Here is a 17,820-nt window from a genome sequence, read left to right on the forward strand (position 1 = left end):
ACCTGGTATCAGGCATATAAGGACAGCTACCAGTTGGATATGGTAGAGACGGGGAAATCCCTAAGGAAAGGCAAAGACACTGGGCAATGCAGGCTCTGTGTGTGGAAGACAAGAGGGGATGTCAAAGGTGAGGCTACAGAGAGGGTTTAGGCCAGAACATTTTGGGCCCTTTCCCTATCCCTTATTCTAAATAAGGAAAGCTCTGGACTAGGGATGTGGGTTGATGATAGCACACTTGTGTACCATATGTGAGGCCTTGTGTTTGATTCTCAGCGTAGAATAATTTTTTCTTATAAAAGGAAATCTTTTGAAGAGAAGACTTTGTTGGTGGCTGAGATTAGAGGTGGGTATACTATAGATTCGTTTCTGGGAAGAAGTGATATTAGCCAACCTTGGATAAATATATAATATATATACATGTATATGTATATATATATACACACATATATATGTACCATATATGGTTTTCTATCCCTAGTACAAGGCAAGGAATGGTTGGAATTGGAAGAAGATGCCCAAAAGACCTATGTGATGGGACTTCTGGACAGGCTGGAAGTGGTCAGTAGGGAGCAGCGGCTAAAGGTATCCCGTGCTGTTCTCTACCTAGCCCAAGGTGAGTGCCTACTCTTCCTATCTGGAGAGGGGAGGGGGATGGGGCTGTGTTGGGAAAACAAGGCCCCCCTCCTCTTAAGGGCAGGTGTTCTCATGTGCTAGAAGTCACCCTTATGAGGACGATGAAAAGATACTTGTTTGATACTTGATCCCTTGAGATCTGCCTTTATCTTTATTTCTTTTTGTGTATGTTTTATTTAATTGTTATTAAGGTGTTGAACAGAGGAGTTACCATTTTCTTTTTTATTTAAATTTTATTGCAATGGTGATGTACAGAGGGATTACAGTTATATAAGTCAGGCAATGAATACATTTCTTTTTGAACATTTCTTCCTCCTTCATGTTCTCCCATTTTTTCCCTCCTGACCCTCTTCCCTCCCCCCCACAAGGAGTTACCATTTTATAAATGCCTTCATCTTATCCGGCATGTTGGAATTTCTCATAGGGTTCTTTTTCCATCTAACCTGGGCAGTAAATGTCTGTAAAGATTAGCAAGAGAGTCAGTGTGGCCAGAACTGTCAATGTACCTCTGGCTGAGCCTGGAGATTTTTTTTTTAATCCTCTGTGGCCTATACTAAATACTGAGTGGGAGCCAGGTGTGTCACACTCATGCATAAATCCTCCGCATGGTTTTGAAGGTGCAAGCCCACATAGCACCAGGAGGGGATGGTGTGAATAATAGTGTGATAATCAGAGCTAAATGAGATTAATTGGAAAAAGCTTCCCAGAAGAAACCTATTAGCCAGGGGTTTGAAAGGGGAGTGAAATAGCCTAGCAAGACTAGTGAAAATAAGCCCTGAAATAAGGAAAATGAGGATGGTGATCAAACCAACAAATTAGAAGCTAAAATATTGAATAAGAAAAATAAATAAATAGGAAAGGCAGTAGACATTTGGTGAAAGGACAGCCACTGGTGTTTCTTGAGTCTAGTTGTTCTGGCCACCTTCCAGCAGCTAGTGTGAAGGTCTTTCTTCCTTAGGGTTTGCCCGGCAGCACACACAGTAGTCGGGGACTATAGGGAATAAATTTTTTTTTTGGGTCTGGTTGTGGGGCCTGAACTCTGGGCCTGGGCGCTGTCCCTCAGCTCTTCAGCTCAAGGCTAGCACTCTACCACTTGAGCCACAGTGCCACTTCCGGCTTTTTTTTTTCCTGCTTATGTGGTGCTGAGGAATCGAACCCAGGGCCTCATGCATGCAAGGCAAGCGCTCTACCACTGAGCCACCTTCCCAGCCTGGGAATAAATGTTTTCAGTATTCATTAAAATGGCTGACAGAAGTGAATGGAATAGCCTGATGACCTCACTCATCTTGGATATTTTATACTGTGTCCAGATCTTTCCCTGAGATTGAACTCTTCTGGATGCCTTCTCTTCCCTTTCTCAGATCCCTGCTTTTCTATTGATATTTCCAAATAAATTACTTATACTTGAACTTCTACTTACCTTATCTGCTTCTAGGTGATACAAACTTTTTTTTTTTTTTTTTTGGGTCCGGTCGTAGGGCCTGAACTCTGGGCCTGGGTGCTGTCCCTCAGCTCAGCTCAAGGCTAGCACTCTACCACTTGACCCACAGCACCACTTCCGGGTTTTTTCTTTTTGCTTATGTGGTGCTGAGGAATTGAACCCAGGGTCTCAGGCATGCAAGGCAAGCACTCTACCACTGCGCCATCTTCCCAGCCCTGGTGATACAAACTTAAGACAGGCCATTGATGAATACATTGGACCTAACCCTGGAGACTACAATACATCTCCTCTTCCCTGACTCAGTTCTCAGGGCTCTTCCCCCTCTATCAGCCTAACCATGGAGCAGGGTATTAGAAGAAGATCTTACCGTCATGGAGTAGTAGGGAAATCACTGAAAAAGGCTTGCCTCTCCTCAATGCCTGTGACAATTTTCTGGTTCTTTTTTGGTCAGTTGTGGGGCTTGAACTCTGGGCCTGGGTGCTGTCCCTGAGCTCTTCAGCTCAGAGCTAGTGCTCTACCACTTGAGCCACAGCACCCGTTTTCTGGTTGTTAAGTGAAGATAAGAGTCTCATGGATGTTCCTCCTCGGGCTGGCTTTGAATTGAGATCCTCAGATCTCAGCCTCCTGAATAGCTAGGATTACAGGAGTGACCACTGGCGCCCAGCTAATTATTTGGTTCTTTAGGTACTTTTGGAGAATGTGATTCAGAAGTTGATGTGCTACACTGGTCCAGGTACAACTGCTTCCTGCTCTACCAGATGGGAACCTTCTCTATCTTCCTGGAGCTACTCCACATGGAAATTGAGTGAGAATCTTTGCAGGGAGAACTGTCCCTAGACAGCACTCTTCCTTGAAGGGATGGAAGTCATTTCTTATGCCTGCTTCCTTAGTAAAGAGCCCTGTTGAAACAGGGACTTACTCATCTCTGTTCAAAGCTCACTGACAGGTCCCTTCCATTCAGCCATGGTTCCTGATACTGTGTATTAACTCTCTGAGACTGAGCTTAGCAGCAGCTTCTGCCCTGCCGTCCTTGCTTCAGGGGCCTGTCCTGGTTGGGGTCCCCTTTGTGTGTGTGTGTGTGTGTGTGTGTGTGTGTGTGTGTGTGTGTGTGTGTGTGTGTGTGTGTGCGTGCGCACCAGTCCTGGGGCTTGAACTCAGGGCCTGGGCACTGTCCCTGAGCTTCTTTTTCTGAAGGCTAGCACTCCAGTTTTACCTGTGTAGTTTGTTGGAGATAAGACTGTCACAGGTTTTCCTGCCCGGGTTAGCTTCAAACCACTATTCTCAGATATCAGAGCCTCTTGAGTACCTGGGGTAACAGGCATGAGCCACTAGCCTGGCTGGGGTCCTTTGTTTTTGGTCATGGGGCTTGAACTCTGGGCTTGGGCGCTGTCCCTGCACTCTTCAGCTCAAGGCGAATGCTCTACCACTTGAGCTACAGCGCCACTTCTGGTTTTCTAGTGGTTTATTGGAGATGAAAGTCTCCTGGACTTTCCTGTTCAGGTTGGCATTGAACCATGATCCTCTGATCTCAGCCTCCTGAGTAGCTAGGATTATAGGCCCCACTGGGGTCCCTTTTTAAACAAGTATCTTCATTGATTTAGGGTAATTGATTTTTACAAGATATTGTCATTCTTTTTCTTATCATCATCTTTACTTTTGGTTCTTTTTTTTTTGGTTGGTTGTGGGGCTTGAACTCTGGGCTTGGGCGCTGTCCCTCAGCTCTTCAGCTTAAGGCGAGTGCTCTACCATTTGAGCCACAGCACCACTTAAACAAGTATCTTCTCAACTCAACTTGGCTTTAGAATTCATGAAAGAAATTGTTCTTCCTTCATATGCATGACCAAAGAGCATCTATGCCCAGCACAGTACTAGGCTTAGTACAGGTCGTAAGAGGAATGGGTTCTTGCCCTAAGCCCCTGATTGATTCCACCTAGCTTGCTTTGCTTGTGCATAACACTTTTGTTAGGTTTAGTTCCCCACTTGAATCGTGGTTTTTGCCTTTATAATCTTTGTGCTAGCTGCATTTGTGGCTGCAGGTACTTTGGGACTTGAGCCCACCTGCAGTCAAGTTTATTTAATAAAGACTCCTGATTTCAAGGTGGGGGTGGGGGAGGAAATGGCTATCACAAACCTTGTCCGTCTTCACCTTGGATAAAGGTTTGTTAAAATAGCCAGGGAATTCTAAGGACTCCTTTACATTCTATCAGTTTCATTAGGGGTTGTGTGTCCAGGTGATGGCTGGTGTTTGTGTGTGTACGTATGGTAACTGGACGCGTAGGTGGGAAAGAGGCCTTAAGGGTTCTGTTTTATCCCTCTTCATGGCAGCAACAGCCAGGCTGGTAGCAGTACACTTCGGAAACCAGCTGTCTCCATTGCTGATAGCACAGAGCTCCGGTGAGTGAAACTATGGAAAGTTCTCCTCTGGCTAATCTCTCTGAGATCATCCTTAAAGTCTCTGACTACAGGCTGGGAACTGCCTTGAAAACCTTCTGTCACCCTTCTGTCACCCCAGGGTACTGCTGAGTGTCATGTACCTAATGGTGGAAAATATCCGCCTGGAGCGAGAGATAGACCCCTGTGGGTGGAGAACAGCTCGAGAGACTTTCCGTACAGAATTGAGTAAGCAGTGGCATTTGGGGAGGGGTGGGGATGGGGGTGCTGATGGAGCAAGAGAAGCGGAGCATCTGCCAGGAAAAGGAAGAGAGTCCTATTTTCTTTCCTTTTTCTTTTTGAAATTAATATGCTTTTTGTTTTTAATTTTTATTTTTTGTAAAATTTTTTTTGTTTTGTTTTTTTATTTTTTAATTTTTATTTTTTATTGTGAAAATACTGTACAGAGGTGTTACAATTACATGGGCAAGATAATGAGTACATTTCTTATCAAGCATTGTAGCCTCCTCCTTTGTTTCCCCTTCCCATCCCAATTTTTAGCGCTGAGATTCTATATGGCAGGCACAGGTCTAAGCCTGGTCGTCCCCCGTGTCTCTGAGTTATAGGATATAACTACTCCATGCCTTCGTTTTCTCAGTTAGAAATGGGGATAGCCATCTCTCTCACTTTCCACATGAACAAATGAATTAAATTACCTTAAAACCTGAGCTCAAATATAAGTTAGTGGGGTCATGCAAATGTATAGGATGTGAAGGATATAAAAAATGTACTGTGAAGTATAGTCTAAGAAATACCTTGGTCTTCAGCCAGTGAGAAACATAGTCCTTACTGGTATTTCTAGTTTGGTACTGATGCCCCAAAGCATCGCCCTAAACTTTGGGGCCAAGCTATTTTACCTCCAGCCTTCCCCTGCACTTGAGTATTCTCTGTAGGGTATCTTTACCAAGACTACTCAAGTAGTTCAGGGGAGGTGAGTGCTCTCCTCACTATGTCCAGAGTCAGGTATAGAGAGTCAGAGTCTCAGCTATTGAATCCTCTTTTTCTCACTTACTTCTCTTTATACCTCCAGGCTTCTCCATGCATAATGAAGAGCCTTTTGCCCTTTTGCTCTTCTCCATGGTTACCAAGTTCTGTAGTGGCTTGGCCCCCCACTTTCCCATAAAGAAGGTTCTGCTTCTGCTCTGGAAGGTGGTCATGGTGAGTGGCAGATCCTCCCTATTCTCATCAGTTCAGCAATCCTCCCACTCTGATTCTTGTCTGCTTAAGACTGGGAGCTAGCAGCAGAATGGGACATGTGTTGGCCACTAATTAAGAGAGAAGGGCAAGAAAGTTGCTGTAGAGAAATCAGATGTCCTGTGTCAGAGCCAGTTTTTGTTCCTGTCAGGTGGATGGGAGATGTTGCTCTGGGAATTAGTGGTGTCAGTGGAACTTGCCCCTGATAAAGCTGGTGGTAGAACGCTGGCTAAAAGTCGGGAGATCTATCTCTGCTGATTTTGATAAACTATGGGCAATTCTGTGCCTCAGTTTCTCTAGCTATAAAGTGGGCTTAGTGCCTGCCCTCCTTCCAGATAGAGGATTTTTTTTTTTTTTTTTGCAATTTGTTACTTATTCAATCTGATCCTTCATTCCAAAGCCCCCTGTGGCTCTTATCTCTGGATCCCATTCCACAGGTTTGGTTCCCATCCCCCACAGTGCTGGCTAAACAACACACCTTGTAGAGGGCCTCAAAGAGGGTATTGCCTGAACTACAGAGTGGCCATAGCAGTTAAAAGTTTTCCACAGAAGGGACATGGTGCCAGGCATAGTAGCATACACCTATAATCCTAACATTTAGTAGGCCGAGGCAGGAAAATCATGAGTCTTGACTAGCCTAGGCTACACACAGACCTAACTAAAAAAAAAAAAAGAAAGAAAGAAAGAAAGAAAATAAAAGCATAGTTTTGGTGGTGGTGGTAGTATTTAGTGGAGGCCTCCAAAAGTCCCTTTTCTAACTTCTGGTGATATTTCTAGCCCTAACTTTCCTTCCCTTCTTCTGTTTTCTCTGCCCCTTTCCTTTTTACTCTTTAGTTTACCCTTGGTGGATTTGAGCATCTTCAGGCTCTCAAAATACAGAAGCGGGCAGAACTGGGCCTCCCTCCACTGGCTGAGGACAGTATCCAGGTGGTGAAGAGCATGCGTGCTGCCTCCCCGCCCTCTTACACTCTTGACCTTGGGGAGTCTCAGCTGGCACCACCACCCTCCAAGCTGCGAGGCCGACGTGGCTCTCGAAGGGTATGAACTAAAACAGGCAGTATTGTAGGGATACTGACTAACCAAACTTCCAGACTTTGTGGTAGAATGAGATAGTAAGTGACCTGACCCATGATGCCCCAGGTTGGCCCTGTGACCAACATGAAAGTTTATAGTCTGTACTTTGACTTTTGTCCCCTATCTCTTACATATTCTTCCATTGTCCTGATGGAACTAGATGATAACATATTATATAGCCATATCTTGCTTCAGAATCATTGGCTTGCACCTCAGTGACTGTGATTCTTTAGCACCCTAAAAATCAGTTAGGGTAAAATCCTGGCCATAGGTCTCCTCACAGATCATTAGCCTAGGCTAAGTTAACTTTACTATTTTCTTGACAGCATGAGATTTACTGGGAGCTAGCCATACAAGTTTACCTTTGCGAGATCACTGGTTAGGGTTGTAGGTACAGATTCCTAAAAAGGTCAAAACAAGTTACACTGAGACCCAGCCATGCTCTCATGACTCACCTTGCCTGACTTACTTAAGTTTACCAACTGATAGGGTCAGGGCCAGACAGTCATGTGTGGTAATTCCATCTCCATTTTAACTTTTAGTTTTTGTTTTATACAGTGATGCTTACTCACTGTAGAAAATGTGGAACAAATATAAAAATGTGATGAAGGGAGAAAAGAAAAAATCACCCACAATCTTAACAACCAGATGCTGTGACTGTAAACTTTTTGGCCTATTTCTGTCCAATCTTTTTTTCTTCCCACAATAAGATTTAAAATTCCAAACTTGATTCCCTCTGCCTAGCAGCAAGCTTCTGTCATCCTCTTCCTCAGCCAGCCAGCTGGTGTATGCTCACAGAAGGCAAACTAATGGAATGTTCACCTAAGCAGATCCTAATTAGGAAGGAAAGTGCTGAAGCAGAGAAAGAAAAGAAAAGAAAGCATCAGTATTTTCTGAAAGCTAAGTAATCATGACTTTGAGATTATCTGTGCTTTGTCCCAGTAGCATAGTTATCTAGGATTCAGCCCATGGGCTATAAGAGTGAGATGGGAAATGGGATGTTCTCACAGGCGTTGGGTTCCATCTCCATGTTTCCTGAAGGCCAGAAGTCTGTGGATAGGGAATGGCTTCAGATGAGGATGCTCAAGATGATACCTCTGCATACTTTCTTCTCCCAGCAACTCCTCACTAAGCAGGACAGCCTGGACATCTACAATGAACGGGATCTCTTCAAGACTGAGGAGCCAGCCACAGAAGAGGAAGAGGATTCTACTGGCGATGGAGAACGAACCTTGGATGGAGAATTAGACCTGCTAGAACAAGACCCTCTGGTGCCACCTCCACCCTCACAGGCACCCCTGTCTTCAGAGCGAGTGACCTTTCCCAAAGGCCTGCCTTGGGCCCCAAAGGTCAGGTAGGCATAATAGCACTAGGTTCCCCAAGCTCGATTCAATCACCAAAGGTTCAGGGTAAAGTAGTCTGTGTATTCAATGTTTATTAAGCTGGTCTGACAGAACTACTGTGTTTGAACCCCTATCTATTGTATGCTGTCTTCCCCCACTGCTTCAGCCCTAGGACTCAAGTGACAGGAGCCCTGAAACGTTCTCTCTCTAAACGTTTGCTTTTCTTCCCTTCTCTGGAATTGGTCTCTCCACTGTCTTCTCAGACAGAAGGACATTGAGCACTTCTTGGAGATGAGCAGGAACAAGTTCATCGGATTCACCCTGGGGCAGTAAGTGATTGGATGGCTAACCCTCGCTATAAAGTGGTTCCTAGGAGGGTACCCTCAGGAATCCTTCCCACTGGTCTTTCTTTATAGAATCTAGCAGGCTTTATTACTGGGATTTTACCTTCAAAAGTGCTATTGGGCTACATATCCCTTTAAGTAGGAAGGTCTCATTCCCACACCAAGTGAGTCAAGTGAATCCTCAGACATTATATGCATTTCCTAATTTCCAGAAATGCATCCATATCATTGTTATATTGATTGATTGATGGATGGATGGATGGATTGATTGTGCTGGTCCTGGAGCTTGAAATCAGGACCTTGGTGTTGTCCTGAGCTTTTTTCCTCAAGACCAACATTCGACCACTTGAACCACAGCTCCATTTCTGGCCTTTTTTTTTTTTGTCGGTCACGGGGCTTGAACTCTGGACTTGGGTGCTGTCCTGTGCTCTTCAGCTCAAGGCGAGCGCTCTACCACTTGAGCCACAGCACCACTTCCGGTTTTCTAGCAAGTTTATTGGAGATAAGAGTCTCACAGACTTTCCTGCCCTGACTGGCTTTGAACCGCGATCCTCAGATCTCAGCCTCCTGAGTAGCTAGGATTACAGGCGTGAATCACCGGCGCCCGGCTCATTTCTGGCTTTTTTGGTGGTTAATTGGAGATGAGTCTCACCGACTTTTCTCCCTGTGCCAGCTTAGAATCAAAATCCTCAGATCTCAGCCTTCTGAATAGCTAGGATTACAGGTGTGAGCCACCAGCACTTCATTGTTATTTTCTATGTCCTAAGGAAAGAGGGGGGACCTAAAACCTTGCAAAGGATGGTTCAGGGTATGGGGAGAAGTAAATGTTAAAGAAGCATAGTCCTTCTAACTCTAGGGTATATGGATAATTTTCTCTCTTTGTTAGTGCTAGAGATTGAATCCAGGGCCTTATGCATGCTAAGCAAGTGATCTACCACTGAGCTATATCCCCAAACTGTTTTGTTTTGAAGCTTATGATCTGATGCTTCTTGCCTTTCACAGGGACACAGATACCTTGGTTGGATTACCTAGACCCATCCATGAGAGTGTGAAGACCCTAAAGCAGGTAACCAGGGTGGAATTTCAGGTTTTGGGCATAGTGAGCCATTAAGGCAAATTAGATTAGCAGGATATTGGGTATTGGGGTACCTTCATCTCCCCTGCAGGCCTGAGTTAAGAAAACTCAGATCTCCTTCTCCTTACCAGCTTGCTACATTCAGATAGATGAATCTTTTCCTTTCTTCCTCATTCTTTTTCCCTCTTTCCGTCCTTTTCTCTCTCTTCCCACTCCTTGCTACCTTTCCTTTTACTTCTCTTTCCCATAGATACACTAACTTCCAAAAGCCCAGGACTGGGAAAGAGTCTGCCCTACCTCCATTGTGTGTGTGAGCACTGAGTGTGGGAGTCACCACTCCGTACACATACGTACACACATCAAAACTCAAGGCAGAGGTCTGGGGACAAAGTCTGTCCTGCATTTCCCCTTGTACTTTGTTTGAAGGTAAATGCTTAAGTATTTCCTGCTTCTCAATAAATATGAAAACACTGCAAAGTACAGAACTGATGATACAATGGCAAATAAGGCTCCTACTTTCAAGATTTTATGTCTGCTAGGGTGACAGACACATTGAAAAACACTTCCTTGTCAGTGAGAGACTTGGAAACGTGATTGAAATCCTCAGTTCTTGTTAATGTCTTCTTATCTTTGCCAGCACAAGTATATCTCCATTGCAGATGTGCAGATCAAGAATGAAGAGGAGCTGGAAAAATGCCCTATGTCTTTGGTGAGCCAAGGGGTCCTGCACAGGAGGGAAGAAGGAACTGCAGTGCTGTCACACTGTATATACATACACTGAGTCGGTTTGCTGGGCTCGTACTGTGTGTCACGGCCCTGCTTTCATGCTGTGTTAAAGTTGGAGGAGAAAGCTGGGTGCTGATGGCTCACACCTGTAATCCTTGCTACTCAGGAAGCTAATATCTGAATATCTCAGAATTGTGCTTTGAAGCCAAACTGGGCAGGAATGTCTATGAGACTTTTTTTTCTTTTGTTGATTGTGGGGCTTGAAGTCAGGACCTGGACACTGTCTCTGAGTTTTTGTGCTCAAGGCTAGCACTATACCTCAAGGCTAATACTATACCACTTAAGCCACAGCTCCACTTCAGTTTTATGGTGATTAATTGGAGATACAAGTCTCACAGACTTTTCTGCCTGGCCTGGCTTCAAACCTCGATCATCAAATCTCAGCCTCCTGAGTAGCTAGGATTATAGGCATGAGCCATCAGCACCTGGCTAGACTTTTTTTTTTTTTTTTTTGTCAATCATGAGTCTTGAACTCTGGGCCTGGACACTGTCCCTCAGCTCTTCAGCTCAAGGCAAGCACTCTTAACACTTGAACCACAGCGCCACTTCTGGTTTTCTGGTGGTTAATTGGAGATAAGAGTCTCATAGACTTTCCTGCCAGGGCTGTCTTTGAACTATGATCCTCAAATCTCAGCCTCCTGAGTAGCTAGGATTACAAGCATGAGCCATCTATGCCGGTCTAGACTTTTTTTTTTTTTTTTGTCAGTCATTAGAGCTGAACTTTGGGCCTTAGGGCTGTCCCTCAGCTCTTCAGCTCAAGGTCAGCGCCCTACCACTTGAGCCACAGCACCACTTCCAGCTTTTTCTGCTTATGTGGTGCTAAGGAATTGAACCCAGGGCCTCATTCATGCAAGGCAAGCAAGCACTCTACCACTGAGCCACCTTCCCAGCCGCGTGATGAGGAATCTAACCCAGGGCCTCAGGCATGCAAGGCAGGTGCTCTACCACTGAGCCACCTTCCCAGCCCCTAAACCTATTATTTTTTTAATACGAAATTTTATTTTCTAACTTTTTAGCTGTACTGTGATTTGAACTCAAGTCCTTCTGCTTGCTAGGCAAGTGTCCTACCACTTACGCCACTCTCCAGCCAGTTGATTGTCTACTTTAGATTGGCAGTCATCTCTGAGGAGAAGACACTTAAAGATCTGAGATTAAGAAACAAAAACAGGGGGCTGGGAAGGTGGCTCAGTGGTAGAGTGCTTGCCTTGCATGCATGAGGCCCTGGGTTCCATTCCTCAGCACCACATAAGCAAAAAGAAAAAACCCGAAAGTGGCGCTGTGGCTCAAGTGGTAGAGTGCTAGCCTTGAGCTGAAGAGCTGAGGGACAGCACCCAAGCCCAGAGTTCAGGCCCACCACCGGACCCAAAAAAAAAACGAAAAAAACACCAAAAACAGGAGCATCAGAGGAAAGAACATTCCAAGCAGAAGGAACAGCCTTAACAAGCGAAGAACAAGCACAGAGTATAGAGGTAGTGAAAGAAGGTTGGTGTGACAGAGCTCAAGAGGATGGAGTAGAGTTGTAGAGATATAGTCAGAGAGGTGGCCCGGATCACTTTACACAGACCTGTAAGCAGACATAGGACGCTTGAAGTTGACTCACAGTACACAGGGAATTTTAAACAAAGAAGTGATATGATCTGACTTATGTTTTTAAAAGCCACTGTGGCAGGCTGAGAGCTGAGGATCACGGTTCAAAGCCAGCCCTGGCAGGAAAGGCCACGAGACTCTTATGTCCAGAAAACCAGAAGTGGCACTGTGGCTCAAGTAGTAGAGTGCTCACCTTGAGCTGAAAAGCTGAGGGATAGCACTCAGGCCCAGAGTTCAAGCCCCAGGTATGTTGGTATCTGTTACTTGCAAGGCTGAAGCAGGAGGATCAAAAGTTTGAGGCAAGTCTGGTCTCCATAGTGAAACCCTGTTGGTGATCATGACTGGTGCATCACCTAGACTATCACTAGGGTAGTAACTGTGAAGATAAGGAAAAGTGGATACCTTTGGGTTAGAATTTTTTTTTTTCCTTCTGTTGTGGAGCCTGAACTATGGGCCTGGGCAATGCCCTCAGCTCTTCATCTCAAGGCAAGGGCTCTACCACTTGAGCCACAGTGCCACTTCCAGCCTTTTCTGCTTATGCGGTACTAAGGAATAGAACCCAGGGCCTCATGCATACAAGGCAAGCACTCTACCACTGAGCCACCTTCCCTGGGTTGATTTTGAAAGTGTAACTGACAAGACTTGCAGCTCAATTGGTTGTGAATAGAGGCAAAGAAGGAATCAAGAATAAGTACCAGCTCACACCTATAATCCTAGCTACTCAAGAGGCTGAGATATGAGAATCACTGTAAGCCAGGCTGCACAGAAAAGTCTGTGAGGCTCATATCTCTAACAATCAGAAAACTGGAAGTGGTTCTGTAGCTCAGAGTGGTAGAATACTAGCCTTGAGCACAAAAGCTCAGGAACAGTGCCCAGGCCCTGAGTTCAAGCCCCACAACAGATAAAAAATTAAAATTTTAATTTCAAAAGTACCATCTTCCGCCAGGCGCCAGTGGCTCACACCTGTAATCCTAACTACTCAGGAGGCTGAGATCTGAGGATCACGATTCAAAGCCAGCCCAGGCAGGAAAGTCCGTGAGATTCTTATCTCCAATAAACCACTAGAAAACCGGAAGTGGTGCTGTGGCTCAAGCAGTAGAGTGCTCGCCTTGAGCTGAAGAGCGCAAGGACAGCGCCCAAGCCCAGAGTTCAAGCCCATGACTGACAAAAAAAAAAAAAAAAAAGTACCATCTTCCAAGATGGAAAAGAATATCAAGAGCCCTGTCTTGTTTATACTCAGTTTTAGATGCTTGCTAAATAGCCACTAGGTAGAGGGCTGGCTTTGAGAAATTTGGGAGTCATTTATGTGTAGACCATGTTAAAAGCTTACAGAAATGGCTGAGAAACCCCAGGGAGTAAGTAACGACAGAACAGGATGGAGCCCAGGACAAAGCCCTGGCACACTGAGGGTGGGGTTAAGTCAGGAACAGAGAGGTTGGAGGCATGGCTCAGGTGGTAGAGCACCAGCCAATAAGCAAAAGCATCAGATACCAAGTTCGAGTCCCTGTCTTGGACAAAGAAAAAAGTCAAGAAAGGAGCCAGAGAGTAAGAAAAACTCTCAGTGAAGTTGGAGGAAATCAAAGACACTGGTAGCATAAAAGCAAAGAAAGTCTTTTAAGAAGGGACAGCTAGAGGTGTGGCTCAACTGGTAGAATGTTTGTCTAGTATACATAAGGCCCTGGATTCAGTTCTCATTACTACAAAAAGAAGAAACAAGAAATATGCTGGATCAAATGCCATGGTAGCAAAAGAGATGTTCATTGAGTTTGGCAACTTTAAGATGTTGGTGATGTTGGTAAGAGCAACAGATGAAGTAGTATGTCAAGAGGACAACCCACAAGTTTTATTGTTAAGAGGAAAATGGCATGGCAGCTAAAGGAGGATGTAGAGCCAAGGTAGAGCGTCATCACTGAGAGGTGAAAGGTTTAAGTTTTTTTTTCCCTAAATGAGTCAGGAAAGGGGTAAGCTACAAGAATAATGCATTATTCCATAAAGTCAAAAGATACAAGACTATGTAGCCAAGTAGATGGCTGGGCTGTGGCCCAAGCAAAGATGGTTCCTCCTGCATGGCAGAGGCAGACAGAGACTCTGGTGGGGCTGGTGTTGCAAAGATGAAGTATGCCTGTCTGATTTCTGATTGCTCCTGTCTTCCCAGTCAAGTGTGAGGCAGGGTTAGCAACTATTGATATGAGACAAGAGGTTCTTAGCAACTGCTGATATGGGACAAGAGGTTCGATTGAACTCAGATCAACACCATAGGAAATTCCTCTATGTTAGAGTATTAGTTCCAGCTTTCCAGGTGTAACATTAGCCTCAATTAAACCCATAGATATCCAGAGTGTTTCTGTGTGTGTTTAGTAAATGGGGTCTGAGCCAACTGCTTGATGAGAGTGCTGACTCCTAATGCAGCATGTACATGGAAAGAAAAGTGTCATTTTCCTGGGCACTAGTGGCTCTTGCCTATAATCCTAGCTACTTAGGAAGCTGAGATCTAAGGATATGAAGCTAGCTGGGGCAGGAAAGTCTGGGAGAGTCTTATCTTCAATTAACCACTGAAAATCTAGAAATGGAGCTATGGCTAAAGTAGTACAGAGCAAAAAAGCTCATAGACAGTGCTCAGGCTCTGAATTCAAACCCCAGGACTAGCACACATTCACACAAACACACACAAATGTAGATTAACTGCAGATAATAAGAAAATCAAAATCATATATAATTGGCTTAAAGAAGCCTCAGGTCATCCAGATCAACCCACTGATCCTATTAAAGAGGAAATTGGGACTCAGAGAGGGGAGGTTACTTATCTAAGGTCATATAATGAGTCATTAATGCAATTAGGATAGCAGCCTAGGTCTGACTCCCTGCTAAGTGCTTTTAACATGCTACTCCTCACAACCAAGAAAATGTAGCCTTTGGCCACCTGGAAAGTAGCCTGGGCAAGCTATATTTCCTGCCATAGGGAGAAGAGGTGGTACCAGAAACGCCATGTGAAATCCTCTACCAGGGCATGCTGTATAGCCTCCCCCAGTACATGGTAAGGAAATGGCTGACCCTTCTCTGCTGCAAGGAATGGACAGTTAAGAGCACATCATTTGAACTCATTTCCTGAGCCTTTGCCCCTTGGGCCAAGCACAATCTGACACAGATTCTGAGCTTTCCTCGTGGCTCCTCTGAAGATGCCATTTCCCCTAGCCTCTAGGTGAGGTTTATAAAGAATTGGGGGGGCAGGGCTCTTCCTACCAGAGGCCTTCTGAGATCTGCCATTGTCATATCCTATACGGCCTTTCTGTGGGAGTAGTGATGATGCTGATGGTCAGATTTAGTGGAAGGAAAAGAAGGGAGAAAACTGGGCATATCCCTCCCATCTTATTTCTGTGCATTGCTCTTGCCACTTTGCTTCCTCCATCTTTTCCCTTTGGAAAGAGCAGTCCTGAAAGCAAACAGTCTGACTCCCTCTCCCTCCCCCCCACCAAGCCCTCATCTTCCTCCTTAGCCCCACACTCAGGCCTCAGGATTGGTACCTGTTTGCACTTTTGAAGGCTGGGGAGGTTTGGGCACTGAAGGTAGACTTTAGAGGAGAGTTTTGAAGCATTTTGGTGGGCTGGTGAGATGTGGAAGAATCACTGTCTTGCTGAGTGGGATAGATCAAAGTGCATTTCCTCCTTTTCTACCTCCCAGATTGCTCTGCTTAAGATTCTGCTGGCTGCTGCCCCAACCTCCAAGGCTAAGACAGACTCTATCAATATCCTGGCAGATGTCCTGCCTGAAGAGATGCCGTGAGTGCTTCCACTGGGGCTGCTGGCTGCTGGTGCCCTGTCTGCAGGGCTTCTGTCCCACCTCACCTGCTAACATAGGGAGTCTGAAAAAGAGCTCTCCTTTCCCAATACTCCATTTTCCCTGCAGGGTTCTCTACAGTGTTTGTTCTGTGTAGCTCCCAACTGATGGTCTGGAGGGTGAGCTCAGTGCCAGTGACTGGTTGATGGGTATGTGGGTAGACATTGCCATGGGATAACTTTGACAAAAAGACAGCAACTTTTCTTCAGACAGGTTTGTAAGTGGGCACTCCCTACAATATATTTCCCTAGAAGTTCAGGTTTCTCTCCCCCCACCCTTTGTTTTCCGGGTCTGAGATGAACTTGAACTCAGTACCTGACACTTTCATTCATTGGCTAGCACTCTACCAATTGAGCCACACCTCAACCCCAAAAGTTCAGGTTTCTCAAGTACTGCCTCTCTTGTGTTTATTGTATCTGACCCAAATCCCTGAGCCCTTGTAGATTTCTCTTCCAGACTGCCCTCTACACTACTGCTTCCTCTCTCCATCGTAGTGTCACTGTTCTCCAGAGCATGAAGCTGGGCATCGATGTTAATAGGCACAAGGAGATCATTGTAAAGAGCATCTCTTCCCTGCTCCTGCTGCTTCTCAAACACTTCAAACTCAACCATATCTACCAGGTAAGCAGCTGGTGCTTCTCCTCAAACCCTGGGGGCAACACAAAGGCCCTTACAGTCCCACTGAGCATCTTTGGGCCTTTTCTTTGTCCTCACTCAAGAAAATCCAGCTACTTGTTCCATAAGCTTCAGTTGGGATTATGAAGTGGAATTCAGGGAGCCGTTTAGAAAGGTAGAGGTGTCTGTGTCCTTTGAAGGTTATAGCTAGAATTCTTAGGAATTTTCTCAGTGAGATTCGAAGCAATGCAAGTCAAAATTCAAATGCTCCAGAAAAAGAAAGGGGAGGGAAGGAGCACATTGACATACTTGACCTGAATATGAAGCATTTTTCTCATGTTGTGACATAATTCTGAATAAGGCAGTTTAGCTCTTAAAAGTCTTGAAGTCTTGCAGCAGATATAGATGTATAAATATCCAATTGTAGATTGCTAAGCTCTGTGCTGCAGGTAAGCATCAGCCACCATGGAAATACCTAACCAAATCCAAGGTAGAGAGGTGACTCCTGAAAAAGCAGATGTTAGCCAGGATATGGGGGTTGTCTAGGAAGGAGGATACAAGCCATTCAAGCAGAAAAGCTAATATGTGAAAGTCCAGAGGGGAGAGAGCAAAGTACTCTGGGAAACTAATTAAATGTTGCCTAGAGTGAAAGTGATAGGATGGCCTGGTTATTCATGAAGCCACAGAGGTTGGCAGGGAGTTGATAATAACATACATGATAGTACACTATTATTGAGCACCCTGTTAACATTGGGTGGAACCCCAAAATTTCTTAACTCTACAAATAGGTTTTATTTTATCCCTGTTTTTTGATGAGGGAAGCATGGTTTAAAAAAGTCATAACCAGCTGGGCACTGGTGGCTCATGCCTATAATCCTAGCTACTAGGGAGGCTGAGATCTGAGGATCGTGGTTCAAAGCCAGCCCGGACAGGAAAGAGCCTTGAGCTGAAGAGCTGAAGGACAGCACCTAGGCCCAGAGTTCAAGCCCCATGACTGACAAAAAAGAACGAAAGAAAGAATGAAAGAGAGAAAGGAAGTAAGAGGGGGTATGGGGGGAGGAAGGAATGGAGGGAGAGAGAAAAGGAAGAGGGGAGGAGTCAACCCTACTTGGTTTGCTTATGAAAGCATTGTTCACTTTGGCTAAGGACTTTGGACTTGGCCACAGGTGGGCATTCCCAAGATATAGGGAAGAGCCTAGAGAAAAGAGAAAACCTTCTCATACCTGCCTAGAGGCTTTGCCCATTTTCCTACTAATAAGTCAGAATTCAGCTTACTAGTAGAAGAGCAGGTCCTCAGAGTGCAGATAGGCCCCTGTTGGGTCTATGACCATGACTCTATATAACTAGAGTGGACGTAGAGCTGTGGCTCCAATTGGTAAAGTGCTAGCCTTAAGCAAAGCAGCTCAGGGACAGCACGTAGCCCACAACTGACCAAAAACAAACAAACAATTATATATACATCTA

The 17,820-nt window shown here is 45.1% G+C and overlaps 1 protein-coding gene across 2 annotated transcripts in view; it reads left to right on the forward strand.

The window, feature by feature from the left end:
• The window catches only part of Strip2 (striatin interacting protein 2), a 51,700-nt gene that overhangs the window by 8,724 nt on the left and 25,156 nt on the right, over positions 1-17,820 (forward strand). The window contains exons 4-16 of one of the 2 annotated variants that reach the window (XM_042696088.1): positions 479-613; positions 2,759-2,879; positions 4,400-4,468; positions 4,587-4,693; positions 5,535-5,662; positions 6,533-6,736; positions 7,891-8,126; positions 8,379-8,444; positions 9,462-9,525; positions 10,172-10,243; positions 14,867-14,941; positions 15,586-15,683; positions 16,236-16,362. In XM_042696088.1, coding sequence (XP_042552022.1) covers positions 479-613; positions 2,759-2,879; positions 4,400-4,468; positions 4,587-4,693; positions 5,535-5,662; positions 6,533-6,736; positions 7,891-8,126; positions 8,379-8,444; positions 9,462-9,525; positions 10,172-10,243; positions 14,867-14,941; positions 15,586-15,683; positions 16,236-16,362 — 1,502 coding nt within the window. The remainder of the gene's footprint in view (positions 1-478; positions 614-2,758; positions 2,880-4,399; positions 4,469-4,586; positions 4,694-5,534; positions 5,663-6,532; positions 6,737-7,890; positions 8,127-8,378; positions 8,445-9,461; positions 9,526-10,171; positions 10,244-14,866; positions 14,942-15,585; positions 15,684-16,235; positions 16,363-17,820) is intronic. The other variant, XM_042696090.1, reaches the window with a different exon arrangement.

Source organism: Dipodomys spectabilis, unplaced genomic scaffold (genome assembly GCF_019054845.1).
Source record: "Dipodomys spectabilis isolate Male_0828 unplaced genomic scaffold, ASM1905484v1 ptg000197l, whole genome shotgun sequence".
NCBI lineage: Eukaryota > Metazoa > Chordata > Mammalia > Rodentia > Heteromyidae > Dipodomys > Dipodomys spectabilis.